Source organism: Macaca nemestrina, chromosome 14 (genome assembly GCF_043159975.1).
Source record: "Macaca nemestrina isolate mMacNem1 chromosome 14, mMacNem.hap1, whole genome shotgun sequence".
Classification (NCBI taxonomy): domain Eukaryota; kingdom Metazoa; phylum Chordata; class Mammalia; order Primates; family Cercopithecidae; genus Macaca; species Macaca nemestrina.
The window spans coordinates 83,568,571-83,587,277 of NC_092138.1; the positions used below are offsets into that span (position 1 = coordinate 83,568,571).

At 47.6% G+C, this 18,707-nt stretch overlaps 1 protein-coding gene across 1 annotated transcript; it reads right to left on the reverse strand.

Moving 5' to 3' along the window:
- Positions 1 to 3,520: 3,520 nt before the first annotated feature.
- On the reverse strand, positions 3,521 to 17,345 carry LOC105481087 (solute carrier family 46 member 2). The gene is made up of 4 exons (XM_011740383.2): positions 15,972 to 17,345; positions 13,791 to 13,874; positions 12,931 to 13,087; positions 3,521 to 4,456 (listed from the first exon to the last, which is right to left on the reverse strand). The coding sequence occupies exons 1-4, from the start codon at positions 17,098 to 17,100 to the stop codon at positions 4,399 to 4,401; spliced, it is 1,428 nt and encodes a 475-aa protein (XP_011738685.1). The 5' UTR covers positions 17,101 to 17,345; the 3' UTR covers positions 3,521 to 4,398.
- Between the last annotated feature and the right edge of the window lie 1,362 nt (positions 17,346 to 18,707).

Below are 18,707 nucleotides of genomic sequence, written 5' to 3' on the forward strand. Positions count from 1 at the left end.
CTTAAAATGGTGCTCAACTTGACTTACTGATAGCAGACATCATTAATCTAAGACTGCAGTGATACAAAATAAGGCAGCAAAATAAGACGTGGATGGTGGATCAAATCTCAGCTTTTCCACTTACTAGCTATGTGGCTTTAGGCAAGTCACACTTGGCTGAACCTTTAGTACTATGATCTTTGAGATGAAAACAAGACTTCCATGTGAGGTTGTCGATAGGACTGGCAATATGGTATACAAAGCACTTAAATGTCAGGCAGGTTCTCACTGCGATAGCCCCTTTCTAAAGACTTCCTAATTTAAATATTAAGGCTACTAGGATATTATCCTTAAATATTAAGGATATGGCCAATTTAAATATTAAGGATAATCTTTCCTGTATGTTTTGCCAGTTTTTTTGTTTAATAGGATATTCCTTTTTCTTTTTTGCTTTTGCTTTGTCACGCAGGCTGGAGTGCAGTGGCATGATCTCAGCTCACTGCAACCTCTGCTTCCCGAGCTCAAGCAGTGACCCCACCTCAGTCTCCCAAGTAGCTGGGACTACAGGTGCGTGCCACCATACCCGGCTAATTTTTGTATTTTTCGCAGAGATGGGGTTTTGCCATGTTGCCCAGGCTGGTCTTGAACTCCTGAGCTCAAGTGATTCACTTGCCTTGGCCTCCCAAAGTGCTGGGGTTACAGGCATGAGCCACTGTGCCTGGCCCTGTTTTCTTTTTAAGAAGATGATGGAAATAGAATACTGCAGGACTGTGTCAGACTGAAGGCCTGGAGAATGGGGAGGAATAGATGCCAAAAGCCATGGCAAGAAGTGATAAAGGGAGGTGAAAATAGCTGATTTAAGAGACTCTTAGAGGGGAGGGGAATGGACCGGAGATGACTGGGAGATGGCCAGCCTGGGATTTGGAGGTGATGCCATTAGCTAAAATCAGAAGAGAAAGACAAAAGATGGAGACTGGGCGTGGTGGCTCATTCCTGTAATCCCAGCACTTTGGGAGTCCACAGCAGGAGATCACTTGAGCCCAAGAGTTCAAGACCAGCCTGAGCAACATAGACCCTGTCTCTACAAAAATTAAAAATCAAAAAAGATGGAATGAGTTTAGGTGGTGGGGTGTGAGAAGGAAAACTTGGTTTGGCTTTAGATTTGAGGAAATCCAGGTAGAGATGTTGACTTGGCTGTTGGAAATGAAGTTCTTGAGTCCATGGGAGTGGACTAGATTGCATGGGAAGAGAACCAAGGACAGGACCTTGGGGGTCTCAAGAATTAAGGATACAGGCGGGGCGCAATGGCTCATGCCTGTAATCCCAGCACTTTGGGAGGCCGAGGCAGGTGGATCACTTGAAGCCAGGAGTTTGAGACCAGCCTGGCCAATATGGCGAAACCCTGTCTCTACCAAAAATACAAAAATTAGCCAGACATGGTGGTGCGTGTTTGTAATCCCAGCTACTCAGGTGGCTGAGGCAGGAGAATCGCTTGAACTCGGGAGGCGGAGGTTGCAGTGACCTGAGATCGTGCCACTGCATTCCAGCCTGGGCAACAGAGTAAGACTGTCTTAAAAAAAAAAAAAAAAATTAAGGATGCAGGGAGAGGAGGAGGACTCAGGGAAAATTCTTGAGAAAAAAATCAGGCCCCATAGGTGAGAATGGTGATTCTTCAATGAGGACTTGTGAGACACCGATTGTTGAGCCCCAGTCCTAGAATTTGACTTGGGTGAGACCCCAGAATTTTCATTTCTAACCAGTTCCCAGGTGATGCTGCTGGTCCAAGAACCACTGGGTGAGAACATCTGTTAGAAGAAATGGTGACCCTGGGAAAGCTGACAAGGTTTGAAACTCCTACCCTGGTGACAGGTGGGGTTGAAAAGGAGCCAATACTTGGGTTTTGAGAGCTCGGCTCAGGTTAAAAAACACAAGTTTATAGCAGGGTCAATGTGGACAAGGAAGGACATTTCTCTAAGCACTAAGAGGCTTCTCAGGAGTAGGGAGAATTGGATTCATTCAGGCTGAGCAGCTGGTCAGAGGCTGGAGTAGAAGGTAAGGAGTTGGGGAATGAGCATATTGATGAGTAAGGTTGGAGAGGTTGAACACGATCTTGACTTCAGCTTTCCCATCCTATCTGCTCTGCTCATATTGCCAGACTCTGGGAGAGGGGGTGCTACCTTTTTCCTAGTGGCCTGAGCCCCAAATCTGAGTCATTCTGGCCTCCATCTACCTCACCCTGTGGCATCCATCCATTAACCAACTCCTGTAGCCTCTAGCTCCCAAATATTTTTCCATATCTGTCTACTTTTCTCCATGTTTATAGCTTCTTACCCTACGTCTGCTATCATTTTTAATTTTATTATTTATTTATTTATTTATTTATTATTTTTTTTTTTTTAGAGACAGTCTTGCTGTCTCACCCAGGGAGGGGTATAGTGTCCTAATCTTAGCTCACTGCAGCCTTGAACTCTTGGGCTCAAGCAATCCTGTCGTTTTAGCCTCCTGAGTAGGTGGGATTATAGGTGCACACCACCACACCCAGGTCATTTTAAATTTTTTTGTAGAGATGGGGTCTCACTATGTTGCTCAAGCTGGTGCTAAATTCCTGGCCTCAAGTGATCTTCCCAGCTTGGTCTCCCAGATTATAGGCCTGAGCCACTAAGGCTGGGCAGTCAGTCTGCCATTATCCTTCACCTGGTTTACTGCAAGGGCCTCGTAGCTCTTCTCCTTTCTTCAAGCTTGCTCACTCCTTCCACCAATTCATTGTCCTCAATGTTGCCAGGGAGCTGTTTCTAAGATGCAAATTTAAGCACTCCGTGTTCCTGCTTAACACCTTCCAACAGCTATCCCCATTTACTCTGAAGAGAAACATCTTTTTCTTTTGAAAGGATATTTTATGTTATTCCTCCTTACCACCCCAGTCTCATCTTACTGTCCTCCGTAATACTTGTCCCTCCATCTTTGCTCCCTTCACACTGAATTCCTAAACTTTTGATATATTTTCACCTTCAGGCCTTCCAGCATGGTATTCCTTCCGCCTGGAATGTCCCCCAACATCTGGCCTTAGTAACTCCTACTTACCCTTCCAGCCTTATCATAGAAGTCACTTCTGGGATGCCCTCCCTGCTGTCCCGAATCTGGATTCTGTGCTCCCTTATATTAGTGAGGCTGGAGAGGTTGAACGTGATCTTGAATTTCTTGAACTCATCTTTCCCCTCCCATCTGCTCTGCTCATGTTGCCTGACTCAGTGCAAGGGCACTAGCTCCTTCCCAGTGGAAGGAGACATCCCTGTCTGATGTTCTGTCTGCTTCGCCTGTTAGACAGTACTCTGCTAGAGCAGACAGTCACATGCTATTCTTTCTGTATCTTAGCACCTAGCATGGGGCCTGGACCTTATTAGATGTGTCACAGAGTTTTGTTCATTCCCTGCAAGAGGATTAGAGGTACAAACTCTGTGAGCCCAAATACCCTGAGATTTGAATGTATTCTCTAGCCTTGTGTCTTACCCTGTATAAGAACGTCAAGTCTGTAGTCATAGACAGAATCTGACCTGGGAAAGAATGATTCACACACTCATACAATGAATGTTGATTTTATTAGGTGAGTCTGCTTTTATAAATCCAAGTAAATGAGGTTATAAAAATGAGTACTTCAAATAAAACAGCTCTTAATGTATCTCCTCTTTCTTCACACCACCCACTTTGGGAAGCACTGTTGACTGGAAGTACTCAATTGAATATCCCATTGAAGAAAGCCTTGTGACATTTGCTTCTTAAAAGCAACAGTAATAACAAAACTACCCAGAAGACAAGGGTCTGAGCTCCATCCCCCTCCTGAGTGTTTGTAGCCAAGGAAGACTCAGGAAAGAAAGCTGGCTTTTTTCAAGGTTTTATTTTAATTTAAAAGACATTGTTCGTGCAAAACTGTTGATAGTTCTTACAAAACATTCCTTCCGCATTCCTCTCAGGCTATGATAATGCACGCTTTGAGTTCTCCCATGGGACTTTCAGCACAGCATCCTAGTGACTAGTTAGCTATACCTTGGAGCCCTCAAGACAATCCCTTGAAGAAAAGGGGCAGGCTCGCTGTAGCTGGAGTCTGAAAGCCCTCACAGGGCCTGGGACTGCTGTATGCAGCCTGCCTATAACCCTTAAGTTCATGTTCTGCTGTCACAGAACCCAATCTCTGCCTAACAGGAGTATCTTAAAGCTAAGAACGTTTTTCCATCACCAGGAAAATGCTTTTCCCCATCCACCAGGGATCCCTGAGCCAAAGCAGGTCATACTGAGGCCAACTCTGCCTGGAACGTGGGTTTCTTAAGCAGTGGGTTGCTTTGGTCACCAGTTCCCCGGTCCCTTCTTTTGTCTTCTGGGGGTCTGGCCATGGCTGGTGTTTTCAGCTCCTGCAGGTAAGCATCTTCATTTCTCTGTGATGTCTCCATATGGTGACCATGGGACTTGTTTATAGGCCACGATGCTGTAAGAGTTGACCATAGAGAGTTACAAGAGAACAGCTGGAATGGCGTAAACGTGAAACTGCCCTCACAGGGTTAATGAGAATTACAAGCCAGGCTTTAGGCAAAATCATAGGTAGGCATTGACCAAGGTGTGCTGGTACACTGTGACCCACTTCCCTGCAGCTGTTAGCTAAAAGGAGCATGTTTACCACTTGCTTCCCCATTGTTCCTTTAGATAGAATCTCTGGGGGCCAGGCATGGTGGCTCACACCTGTAATCCCAGGCAGTTTGGGAGGTTGAGGCAGGTAGCTCACCTGAAGTCAGGAGTTTGAGACCAGCCTGGCCAACCTCGTGAAACCCCAACTCTACTAAAAATACAAAAATTAGCTGGGCATGGTGGCAGGTGCCTGTAATCCCAGCTACTCAGGATGCTGAGGCAGGAGAATCACTTGAACCTGGGAGGTGGAGTTTGCAGTGAGCCAAGATCACGCCATTTGCACTCCAGCCTGGGTGACAGACTGAGACTCTGTCTCAAAAAAAAAAAAGAAAGAATCTCTGATACTGGACCTTTTTACTTTACTTAAGAATTGCTTAAGGTTTTTCAGATCCTGAATTCCAGCAGAATGGCTGGTCCTGAAGACCCTCACCAAGGAACCAACTCAGCACAGGAATGCCGTTTCTTCATCTCCCTGTCCCATGATTTCACCCCTCACTTCTTGACCAGTCAGCGATCCCTACACTAGCCCATCACCCATCCAGACCCCTTGGAAGCCCATCCCCAAACCTCCCTGGGAGGTGGGTTTAGGGTTTCCTCCCATCTCCTTGTTTGGGTGCTGTATATCGTTAAACATTTTTTTTCTGCTGCAACTCCTGCTGTTTCAGAGTCTGTTACTGTGCAATGGGCAATTGAACTTGGTGGTCCTGTAACAAAGGTGTGCCTTTTTTTCCCCCCATCCATTAGACCATGTCTTTGTCACTGGTAGACTGAAATTTTTTATCCATTTATGGCATCAGAATGGTGCACTGAGTGGAGAGAGATTGTCTGAAGGAACTTCTCTTACTCCAGGTTCATTTCAGTCTTGCAAGCACTGAACTTCTCCATTTCCCATAACATTGCGAGCCCTTTGCATCCACATTTTTTTTTTCCTGGAATCCCTTTCCATCTCACTTCTGCCTGAGGATGAACTCCCTTCTATATCTCAAGATCAAGACTAAGCCTTTGCTAATTGCAAGCAGAATGAGCTGCCTCATCGGCTGTCTTTCCATAGCTCGTTTATCCATTACATTGTTTAAAATCATCTTAATAAATGGACACGCAGCAGTTAGGAGGTCTGAACTGAAGTCCTGGATCGGTGTGACTTAGGCATGTCCTTCAACCCCTGGCACCCTGGGCTTTCTCATCTGCTTGAGCTCCAGGATCTTCAGGTTCTAAGCTACAGCACAGCGCTTCTCGATGGATGAACAACACCTGGAGTTGCTAAAATGGGTTGCACGCTTAGATCCAAGCCTTTTAAGGGAAACTTTGTAGACACTTCCTAACACTCAGATTTCCCGCCTTCTATGAGTGCCAGTGCACTACTGGGAGGGGCACTGATCATACTTAAGACTCATTGTATTACAGGACTGGCAAGTGGAGAGTGAAGACTTGGAAGCAGCCAGCACAGGGCCACATGACCCTTGACCCCTGCTGTGGACCACTACAGCACAGCCACAAGGCGATGGCCAGCACTGACTTCATGGGTAGCCCCAGGCAGCTCTGGGGCGTGGGCAGTCAGCAGTGCTGACTTATTAGTCAGTGTAAGTCAGCGCTGTGAGAGATGCCACACCCTCTGACAGGGCATGCATTCATTAAACAAATGCTTTTTGACTGCTTCTTATATGCTAGGATCTGTGCTGGACACAGAAGATACAGGGAGAGCCAAATAGCCATGGTCTCTGCCCTCAGGGAGACTTCAGTCTAGTGGGCAAGCATATTAAACAGCTAACCATGAACTCATCATCATTGCATTCTACAAAAGAGAATATAGGAAGCTCTGCAAGCATGTCACAGAAGGATCTAATTTAGATTGAGAGGGGTTAGGAAAATTCTCTTTGAGAAAATGGTGTTTCAGTTAAGACCACAACTAGTTGGGTGGGAAAGAGGTGTGGATGGAGAAGGGAGAAGAGTGGGAGAAGAGGCGACTGTGGCTGAGGGTTGGGGAGGGTGGTCAATTGCAGGAATAGGAGGCGAGAAAGGGTGGCCAGGCCAGCTTATGCGGGGCTTTATTGCCCACAGTAAGATGTTCATGTTTTGTTTTTGTTTTTGTTTCTTTTTTGAGACAGAGTCTTGCTCTGTCACCCAGGCTGGAGCACAGTGGCATGATCTTTGCTTATTGCAGCCTCAACCTCCTGGGCTCAAGCAATCCTCCCGTATCAGCCTCCCAACTAGTTGGGACTACAGGCATGCACCACCATGCCCAGCTAATTTACTAATTTTTTGTAGAGTCGGGGTCTCACTATGTTGCCCAGGCTGGTCTCAAGCTTCTGAGCTCAAGCAATCCCCCCACCTCAGCCTCCCAAAGTGCTGGGATTATAGGTTTGAGCCACTGCACCCAGCCAAACATTTGGGTTTTATCCTAAGAGCAATGAAAGCCAAGTACAGGGCTTTGAGCAGGTGATGACATGACCTGATTCACACTTTAAGGACCTTGCTCTGGCCACCTGCTGGAGAGAGGATGGGAGTGGAGAACAAGAGTGGATGTATGGAGATGGTTCAGAGGCTAACTCAGTCATCCAGGTGCTCTGGATTAGGGGGTAGCAGTAGAGATAAAAAGAAAAGCGTAAGTTTGAGACATATTTTGGAGGTAGAATCAATGCATTAGGCCTGATTGATTGGAGGTGGGGGGAGATGAAGGCCAGGGTGGATGCTGGTGACCCTCAGGTTTCTACCCTCGGTGGGTGGTGCAGCCAATGAATGAGATCATGAGATTGGAAAGACGGGAACGTGAGCAGGTTTAGGAGGGTATCAAGAACCCTATTTTGGAAGTTTAAATGGTAATGTGAACCTTTGGAAGTACTTTAGGTTGCTTAGAAAATGTAAAGTGAGAAGACAGCCCAGAACAGAACCCCAAACAATTCCTACATGGGAGGTTTGTACAGAAGAAGCTATCAGATAAATGGGAGAAAAACAAGAATGAGGTGTTTTGAGATCCCATTTGTCAATTTTGGCTTTTGCTGCCGTTGCTTTTGGTGTTTTAGACATGAAGTCTTTGCCCATGCCTATGTCCTGAATGGTACTACCTAGGTTTTCCTCTAGGATTTTTATGGTATTAGGTCTAACATTTAAGTCTCTAATCCATCTTGAATTAATTTTCGTATAAGGAGTAAGGAAAGGATCCAGTTTCAGCTTTCTACTTATGGCTAGCCAATTTTCCCAGCACCATTTATTAAATAGGGAATCCTTTCCCCATTTCTTGTTTCTCTCAGGTTTGTCAAAGATCAGATGGCTGTAGATGTGTGGTATTATTTCTGAGGACTCTGTTCTGTTCCATTGGTCTATATCTCTGTTTTGGTACCAGTACCATGCTGTTTTGGTTACTGTAGCCTTGTAGTATAGTTTGAAGTCAGGTAGCGTGATGCCTCCAGCTTTGTTCTTTTGACTTAGGATTGTCTTGGAGATGCGGGCTCTTTTTTGGTTCCATATGAACTTTAAAGCAGTTTTTTCCAATTCTGTGAAGAAACTCATTGGTAGCTTGATGGGGATGGCATTGAATCTATAAATTACCTTGGGCAGTATGGCCATTTTCACGATATTGATTCTTCCTATCCATGAGCATGGTATGTTCTTCCATTTGTTTGTGTCCTCTTTTATTTCACTGAGCAGTGGTTTGTAGTTCTCCTTGAAGAGGTCCTTTACATCCCTTGTAAGTTGGATTCCTAGGTATTTTATGAGCTTCTGCACAGCAAAAGAAACTACCATCAGAGTGAACAGGCAACCTACAGAATGGGAGAAAATTTTTGCAATCTACTCATCTGACAAAGGGCTAATATCCAGAACCTACAAAGAACTCAAACAAATTTACAAGAAAAAAACAAACAACCCCATCAAAAAGTGGGCAAAGGATATGAACAGACGTTTCTCAAAAGAAGACATTCATACAGCCAACAGACACATGAAAAAATGCTCATCATCACTGGCCATCAGAGAAATGCAAATCAAAACCACAATGAGATACCATCTCACACCAGTTAGAATGGCAATCATTAAAAAGTCAGGAAACAACAGGTGCTGGAGAGGATGTGGAGAAATAGGAACACTTTTACACTGTTGGTGGGATTGTAAACTAGTTCAACCATTATGGAAAACAGTATGGCAATTCCTCAAGGATCTAGAACTAGATGTACCATATGACCCAGCCATCCCATTACTGGGTATATACCCAAAGGATTATAAATTATGCTGCTATAAAGACACATGCACACGTATGTTTATTGCAGCACTATTCACAATAGCAAAGACTTGGAATCAACCCAAATGTCCATCAGTGACAGATTGGATTAAGAAAATGTGGCACCTATACACCATGGAATACTATGCAGCCATAAAAAAGGATGAGTTTGAGTCCTTTGTAGGGACTTGGATGCAGCTGGAATCCATCATTCTTAGCAAACTATCACAAGAACAGAAAACCAAACACCGCATGTTCTCACTCATAGGTGGGAACTGAACAATGAGATCACTCGGACTCAGGAAGGGGAACATCACACACCGGGGCCTATCATGGGGAGGGGGGAGGGGGGAGGGATTGCATTGGGAGTTATACCTGATGTAAATGACGAGTTGATGGGTGCAGCACAGCAACATGGCACAAGTATACATATGTAACAAACCTGCACGTTATGCACATGTACCCTACAACTTAAAGTATAATAATAAATAAATTAAAAAAAAAAAAAAAAAAAAGAATGAGGTGTTTTGAAAGCCATGTGACAAATATCTCCCGAGGAAAGAGTGATCAACAGCATTAGGGGCCGCCGAGAAATCATGTAAGATGAAGGTGGCAGCAGGTCGATGGATGCAACTAAAAAGTCATTAGTAGCTTTAGTGAGAGTAGCTCTGGTAGAGTTGAGCACGGGGAATCAACTGAGTCAGATTGGAGTGAGTAGGAAGTGAATGGGAGTTGGGGAGTGAGACAGCATATGTGCAGACCCGCCTTGGGAGAACGAACCTGACTATGAAGAGAAGGAGAGCGGGGGGAAGAGCATATGTCAGCTCTGGTAGAAGAATTCAGGAGAGAGTGAAGCAGTGGAGTGAGCTTTCTCAGGAGGTCGGAGAGGCCGCACCCAATTACCAGGTGCAATGCATGCAGTGGATGGGAGAGACGGTCTGGCTTCCTTCAAATCCTGTCTCTGCCACTTCCTAGCTCTGTACCCTTTGGCAAGTTATTTAATACCTTGGAGCCTGTTTGCTCACCTGCAAAATAGGGATAATAATAGTAATTACCACAAAGGATTGCTTGGGAAGATTAGTTTAAAAATATGAAATAAAGTAGTGCCTGGCACTTAGGGCTATTTAACAGTTTGCTGTTAAAAAAGCAAACTTAAAAAAAGAAGATGGATGCAAATGAACATATGACTGTGGATTGGAGAAGATCAGGATATTCTGTTGTGATCATTTGGCTTTTTTTTTTGAGACAGAGTCTAGCACCGTTACCCAGGCTGGAGTGCAGTGGTGTGATCTCAGCTCACTGCAACCTCTGCCTCCTGCGTTCAAGCGATGCGATTCTCCCACCTCAGCCTCCCCAGTAGCTGGGACTATAGGCGCACGCTGTCATGCCCAGTTAATTTTTGTATTTTCAGTAGAGATGGGGTTTCACTATGTTGGCCAGGCTTGTATCGAACTCCCAACCTTGTGATCCACCCGCCTCGGCCTCCCAAAGTGCTGGGATTACAGGCGTGAGCCATTGTGCCCAGGCTGGCTTCTGTTTTCTCTATGAAGAATGAGGCATTAGTTAAGTTCATGTATATTGGAGGGCATGAGGGGAGAGGTTTGTAAATAAGCAGAACCTCACAGTTGTTGCCTCAGCATCTCCCTATTACATCTAAAGAGCAAACAGGAGAGGGCAACTTCTTACGGTGGCATGAAATCGGCTCACTTTGGCACCAGGAAGGGGTGCAGCCACAGCCCCCTGGGATTGCAGACAGGCTGGGATCTCTCCTGGCATCGAGGAAGAGGATGCTGATTGTGATCCAGTCCAGCCTCTGCTCTCTGAGTCCTCCTCTGCTCTGGCATGCCTGCCTGGGTTTTTATGTCATTGGAATGCAGCTTTTCTTCCTGTGGTTCGAAAGCTTTACTGGTCTTTCCTGTTGCTGTCCTTGAAGATTGATGGTACAGGCTTGGCCTCTCCTAGCTATGAAACTTTTTCAGGATCTCATTTCTTTAGTGACTTTGCGGAAGGGAAAGTAATGGAACCACTCCCTTTACACCAGAGATTCTCAGTCTTGGTTGTACATTTGAATCACCCGGAGAGCTTTTAAAATTTCCTATGCCCAGGCTGCACCGCAGATTAATTGAGTCAGAATCTCTGGTGGGTGGGATCCTGATAGCAGTCAATTAAAATCTGGCTTTGTTTGCACGTGTCTCTCTATTGCTAAATGTCTACAACAGAGGGAAGCAGTGTGCATAAGTGCCTTATGTGCATAAGCACTCAATCTTACTTGTATTTTCCCATTACTTCCATTTGTCTCTTGATGTCTTTATGACACACATGAACTAGTAACACTCATTTCCTTTTGTTGATTTTTGGGTTTTGTTTAGGTTAAAGAGACTACATTAACCAACTGCCCATAAAATTGGACTGGATCATTTTCAAGCGGGCAAAAACTACTCATCATTTACTCGTTTGGCCACAGGCTGGGACTCCTGAGAAGTTGCACTGCATGGTAGCTCTAGCTAAAATCCAACCCATTCAGCCAGGACTCATACGAAAACAGGAATACATGAAAAGTCCTTAGGGTTGGACAGTTCGAAGACAGAGCTGGCTCAGTTTGCACCTTAGGAATGAGACCTGGTCATGCCCACTGATCCATAAATTCTCTCAGCTATTTGGTCTTCCTATCTTATTTTTCTTAATTATGAAATAATGCAAAGAGCCCTAATGATTGATGGCTCCTGTCCTAGGAAGCTCAACTTTCCATTCAGGCTGAGATTTGCAATATGATGTGATGTGAGAATTCCAAAAGGGCTTTATCACTGTCCCCTTGAACCTGCCTTCCTTTATTTTCTACTCTGCTGCCTATTATACCACCATTACTGATGTGTAGAGTCCTCATGTGCTACTAGGCAGGTCCCTTGAAAATGCACATCTATATCAAATCCTTGTGCCTTACTGTGGATACATTTATTCTGTGGATATATATATATATCTCCACAGGAATATATATACGTATATATAAATCTCCCCACAGTATTCCTTTCTCATGTAGCAGCAGTGGTAGGAGCATGAGAGAACCTCACTTCAAAGGAAGTGGTAAAAGGGCCTAACAGTCTAAAGAGAACAGTGCTGTCCCATATGGGAACCTCAACCCACATGTGGTTACTGAATACTGAAATGTGACTTGTCCAAATCGAGATGTACCATAAGCATAAAATACATACTAGATTTCAAAGAGTTCGTGTAAAAAAGAAGTGAAATATCTCACTGACACATTTTGTAAATGGATTAGATGTGGAGATGATATTTTGCATGTCAAATATGTTATTAATATTAACATTAATTTCACCTGTCACTTTTCTCTTTTTAAAATGTGGCTACTAGGAAACTGAAAATCACACATATGGCTTGCATTTGTGGCTGCTTCTGTATTTCTGTGGGACAGGGCTGGTTGAAGACAGAACTATTCCAAGCTGTCTTTCCATTTTGTTGATGACCTAGGCTAGTGGTCTCCATAGGACCAGACGTCCTCCTGCCTCTTATCTCCAACACTTGAGTGCTCTGATATTACAAATGAGACAATTCCCCCAGGGAAGTCAAGGGAAGGCCCTGTCTGGAGCTCACACAGTCCAGTCCAGTGGCCGGGAGATTTCAGTGGCACTGAGCACAGAGCCCTGTGAGGGCATGGGGAAGAAACTGTGCTCTGAAGTGAGGTCTGATGACTTTCACCTAAAGGCAGCTGAACAAAAGAGGTCTGATGGTTCATGAAGGTTTCCAATCACAGCCTCTAATTATAAGGAAGTATATGGGACTCGTATAAGTAGTCATTACAAAACTGCCAAAGAGTGAGCCAGTGCCTAATGACCCTGTTTCTTACTTGTGATTTTGAGGAATTCCCAAATGGCCAGATTTTTAGTGTGGGAAACAGGAGGACTTTTTCTTTGTGCGAGAGCCTACTCAGGACCCACTGCATAAATGCTGAAAATAAATAATGCGGTGATGGTGGGCTGGAGAAGGTCCAAGATTCCTTGACCTAAGCATCAGGGTCCCAGCCCAAGCAGCAGACGCTGCTCCCATCCTACCTAATTGGGATGATGGCCAGGAAGGAGAGAAAGGAGGAGAGAGCAAAGCAGGAGCCCACAAACATGTCCATGGTGAGCTGATAGATCTTGTTGTACAAGGTCGATGTCACCACGCCAGTCAGAGCCAAGGACAGCTGCAGTATGACAAACACCTTTCCTGTGGAAGGGACAGAGGTTACTCAGGAATGCTTTGCTGTGCCTGCCTCACTCTCCATTAGCTGAGTCTCTGGAGAGCTCTTAGGGGACCCTTCCTTCTTACTCTCTCTCTCTCTCTTTTTAGAGACAGTCTCACTCTGTTGCCCAGGCTGGCGTGCAGTGCCACAATCCTGGCTCACTTCAGCCTTGAACTCCTGGGCTCAGGCAATCCTCCTGCCTCAACCTCCCGAGTAGCTGGGACTACAGGCATTTGCCACCATGCCCGGCTAATTTTAAAATCTTTTTTGTAGAGATGGGGTCTCACTATGTTGCCCAGGCTGGTCTTGACCTCCCAGCCTCTAGCGATCCTCTCACCTCGACCTCCCAAAGCACTGGGATTACAGGCATTGAGCCACTGCACCTGGCCCCTTCTCAGTCTGTGTGTGGCTCAATTCGCTAGGAATCCTGCCTCTATCTAGTTGAATCTTCCCAAGGCCTGTGGATGATAGAATCCTTCTTTGTGGCTTTTCAGTGACTGACTTTCTAAGTCACTCCCATACCCCCGTCTCCACTCTCTGTGCCCTGGATGGAAACCAGTGTTTCCAGTGTCTTCAAAGATGCTTCTGGAACTGCCTCAAGTGCCTTCTACAGGTCTGTGCCTCATGCTTCGCAGCTCTGAAACAGCCCGGGCAGAAGATTCCAGAGAGATTCCTTTCACTACTCACCATAAGAGGAGCCCTTTATGAGTTTGGACATAGCTGATCGGATGGTTGTGACGGGGATGAGACCAAACAGCATGACGGCTCGAGCTGAAAGAGATCACACAGGAACACTCCTTGCTGTAGCCCAGCCTGGGCCAAGGAGGAAATTAGCAAAAGCCTCTCTTAGAACCCCCATCTCCCCACAATCCGAATGTGGCTTGACCTGGAAGAAGTCATTTCTCTGCTGGCACACTAGCACCTTCCCTTGACCAGTCTGTGACCCTCTGAGCTCTGATGCTGCTGTGTGTGCCGCATATCAGTCTACAAGGTGGCCGAGCACAGTCGACATGGTGACAGATGGTGAAATGTATCTTTACTGGTGGAATTAAGTGATCACTAGGGAAGTGGAACTGGTGCCACCAAAGGGACACAAGGCCCCTTTCCTTGTTTCTCCAGGAGAGAAGTGTCTGTCCTTGACATTAGTGAACATCTCTGAGAGATGGTCCCAGGAGCTTTGGCAAATTGCCTTCAGCAATGTGTCCCATGAACGCACCCACTGCATAGCTCTCAAGCTCTATTGATTATCCAGATGCAATGTGTGTGTGTGTGTGTGTGTGCGTGTGTGAGAGAGAGAGAGAGAATGTGAGAAAGAGACAGATACAGACAGACGGCCAGGCGCAGTGGCTCACGCCTGTAATCCTAGCACTCTGGGAGGCCGAGGCGGGTGGACTATCTGAGGTCAGGAGTTTGAGACCAGCCCGAACAATATGGTGAAACCCTGTCTCTACCAAAAATACAAAATTAGCCAGGCATGGTGGTGCATGCCTGTAATCCCAGCTACTCAGGAGGCTGAGGCAGGGGAATCGCTTGAACCCAGGAGGTGGAAGTTGCATTGAGCCGAGATTGCACCATCGTACTCCAACCTGGGCAACAAGAGTGAAACTCCATCTCAAAAACAAAACAAAACGAAACAAAAACACAAAGAGAAACAGAGAGAGAGAGGTGGTGGGCAAAAGGGGAAGGGGATACTCTGTCCTATGCTGTTTAATTGAGAACTGACCAGAGGTTAGCTTACCATTTTGTTAGGTGTTTCTAAGATGTGTGACCTGCCTGGGTCAAGAGCCAGCCTCAGATAACTGTCTGAAGTTGTTTTTCTGATATGATAGCCACTAGCCCCATATAACTATTTAAATTAAATAAAATAACATAAAATTTAAAAATCTGTTCTTTAGTTGCACTAGCTACATTTCAACTGCTCAATAACTACATGGAGCCAGTGGCTTCTTTATTGGACAGAATGGATAGCAACTATTTCCATCATTCTAGAAAGTTCTATTGGAGCATTCATCTTGAGCTTTCTGCTTATAGTTGTCTACCTGTGTCCTCAGATGGAAACTTAATGCTGCTTCCTTGGGGAATTTATTACACTGGTTGTGGAAGGCATTTATCGAGAAATTTTACGCATTTTTAAAAAGCCCTTGCTTGACTCCAAATGATTTTAATTAATGCATCTTTTCAGTAGAATTACTTGAAATTCCACCCATCCACCTTTTTTTGTTTGTGTTGTTTTTGAGACAGAGTCTTGCTCTATCACCCAGGCTAGCGTGCAGTGGCACAATCTCGGCTCACTACAACCTCTGCATCTTGGGTTCAAGTGATTCTTGTGCCTCAGCCTCCTGAGTAGCTAGGATTACAGGTGTACACCACCACACCTGGCTAATTTTTATATTTTTGGTAGAGATAGGGTTTTGCCATAATGGCTAGGCTGGTCTTGAACTCCTGGCCTCAAGTGATCCTCCCACCTCCAGCCCAAATTGCTGGGATTACAGACCTCTGTGCTCCACCTTTGAAATTCCATCCCTTTAAAATGGAAAGGGGGGGTGGAGGAAGAAACCCAACTCCATCTCCTCTGTTGACTGCCATCCTGAATCCTCCCCTACTGACTCCAGGTACCACTGACCACACCTCCTTGACTGCCCAGAACCATGAACACCACTCTGGTAACATTTCATTCTCAATATAGATAATTAACAATATATTACAGATAAACTCAGGGGCATATAATCTTGTGTCCCTTGTGCCTCCTGGGTAGCAGGTTCAATCCCTGGTGCTGAGCTAGGCCACCCAGACCATGGCATCCCTGGTGTCAGCCGCATTATGCAGAGGGTCAGCAATGTCCTGCCTCCCCAAGAATGATAGACTCACCAATATAGAACATGTATGTCTCTTTCACAAAAGCCAAAAGGAGGGCTCCTGACCCAAAGGACACCATCCCAATCATGATCATGGTGGTGTCCCGGAAGCAGCGGGAGAAGACCAGGACACCCAGGAAGCTGGTGATGAAGATGGTGTACCCTGAAGCCATACCATAGCCCACCTGCACTTGGTTCCAACTGAGAGGCTCCCTCAGCACAAAAAGAGGGATCACGTCCACTGTGCCCACCACCGCCAGGTCATATATGATAGCACCCACAAAGAGCAGGGCAATGGTGGTTTTATGGGGTTTTGCTTTTCCAGGAGATGGAGGGTGACCCACTGCACACTGTTTGTCCAACTGATCAGGATCCAGGGTGCGGTATGTGCCTACTGTGCCAGACACGGTATCCGCGGGGGGGAGCTCCTGGCTGGGTTTGGCCACCGACTCAGGGACCTTTAGCACCAAAAGGCTGTAGAGCAGAGCAAACGAGGCACAGCTCACGCTGCAGGCCGTCAGTATCAGGCCCTGCCCAGAGTGCCCAGCCATCTGCTTGAAGAGATGCCCGGAAGCCATGCTGCCGCAGAACCCCGCCAAGCCCAGGATCAGGTCAATAAGGATGAGGCGCAAGGAGCGGCGGCCCTCGGAGGAGCCCAGCGATCCCAGCGCCATGACCCCGGACCAGAAGGCGGAGAAGCCGCCGAACAGCCCGTTCAGCGCCGCCGCCCCGTACAGCACCTCCACTGGCCAGTCCAGCAACACCTTGAGCAGCAGCCCGAGGCGGGAGAGCAGGAAGCCCAGCAGCGACATGCAGATGGAGATCTTGCGGTGGTAGCGGTCGCTGAGCCATCCCAGCCCGTAGGCGAACAGCAGGGGCGACAGGCCCGCCACGAGGTTGTAGATGATGTAGAAATTGGAGATGGCTCTCTGCTGTTGGTCCTCTAGAGCCCCCCGGGGCGACGGGCTGGCGCTGTGGTTGGAGGAGCCTCCGGTTCCGTAGGACGCCTTCACCACGAGGAGTAGCCCCGCGTCGTACAGGGAGGCAGCCATCTGGGACGAGGCCACCACGGGCTCAACCCAGGTCCTCGGGTGGAAGCGAGGCAGGTGGCCCCTCAACGGGCAGGTGACCTCGGGGCTCATGTGACCTCTCTGATGGGGGATCGAGGGGCTTTCTGGTTGCAGTGACAAGGAGATACTCCCAAATTCGGCTGCTACGGCGGCGGCTCAGGGTTCAGTCCGGGAGCGCGAGTGTGTGCAGTGAGCCGGGGTGCGCGCCGGAGAGTGGCGAGCGGAGCCAGGGCACGCCCCGCTTGTGACAGCAGCCAGCCCAGCAGCCGAGTGACCTCCCAAGTGACGCCTCCTCAGGCCAGAAGAGGCCGCCGCGTTCCGCCCCGCCCTCGCCACCTCAGGAGGAGTAGGGCTGGCGACAGTCCAGGGAAGCCAGGCGCGGGGGAGCGCACGGCGAGTGTCGGCTCCTGGTGCCAGCACCCCCAGGGCCGCCGGGTCACGCTGCTCCTGTGAGCGCGGCCGCCTGACGGGGCCGAATTTCCCCACAACCAGGCGTGCCCGGACCTCCCGCGGATCGCTGGGGACCCCGCACCACCAGGGCAGGGGCGGAGACCCAGCTGGAAGGAAGCTCCCCCGGACTGGCTCAGGGAGCGTTTCCAAATTCTCCCATCCCAGGAAGGCGGGTTTCTGTGAGGAGTGCGACGCCTAGGACTCTGCCTAGGATAAGTACCGGGGTGTGAAGTTTTATTTATAGATTTAATGCAACAGGGACCCATGTGCTATAGGCAGCTGGGTAGCACTTTGAGAGGAGTAAAAACTTGGGAGCCGCTAGGCCCCGGCTCTTCTCCAAGCCAAAGGCCTCTTAGAGAAGAGCCCTGCTTGGTACACCTGCATTGGTGGGCCTGGTGCATGGGCCATGTCCGGAAGGCTCCTGCCTCAAACCGCAGGGCCAAGGGAGAGATGGCAAGATCCTGCCAGCCCTAGATGTCCCCCTAGATGATAAAACTGGACTCTTGGGCAGGGGCTTGAGCCCCCTGGAAGGGGCAGAGTCACCAGGGTCCTCTTTAGCCGAAGAGTGCCCAGGTCCCTTTCTGCTTCTTAGTAGTCACTCTTCTGTCTGTGGGCTCACTCCCCTGGGCTGGGCTGAGACTTCCACTTCCCAGGTGGCCTCGCTTCCTGTTTCTGTACATACTTCTGCAAAGAGAACCAGGGTGATGGATGGTGCAGGGGCCAAAATGTACCACGGAGCATGACCTGTTCCATGGTCAACCCCAGGGATGGAGACTCAAAGCACACAGGCTTCCTGCTCCTCTACCCACAACCCAGCATAGCTACAGCAGCGTGGATAATCAGGAACCCAAAGACATGAAAGGGAGACGCAGGTCTGCAGGGAGAGCTTAAAATGCCACATGGATAATATACTCATGTAGGGAGGAGGGACTGGATTCCAAATGATTTAGCGTAGCTATATGCTCTTTTGGTAGTGTTTAGGTGGGCTATAATCTCCTTCCCTGCTACCCTCAACCTCCAGCATGGCCCAGCCTCCTCGTGTCTAGGCCGGAACAACTCTGACTTCTGCAAATAGAAAGACACACCTAGTCTTGCCCTTCAATATGTGCCCCGTGGATCCGGCCCAGCAGCCCATTTCCTTCTTCCTCCCCCTCACCTAGGGCCACCTTAGGAGATACTGAGTTCACCCAACCCAAGCCTGGCTCTCCCACTCCATTCTTAATTTTTCC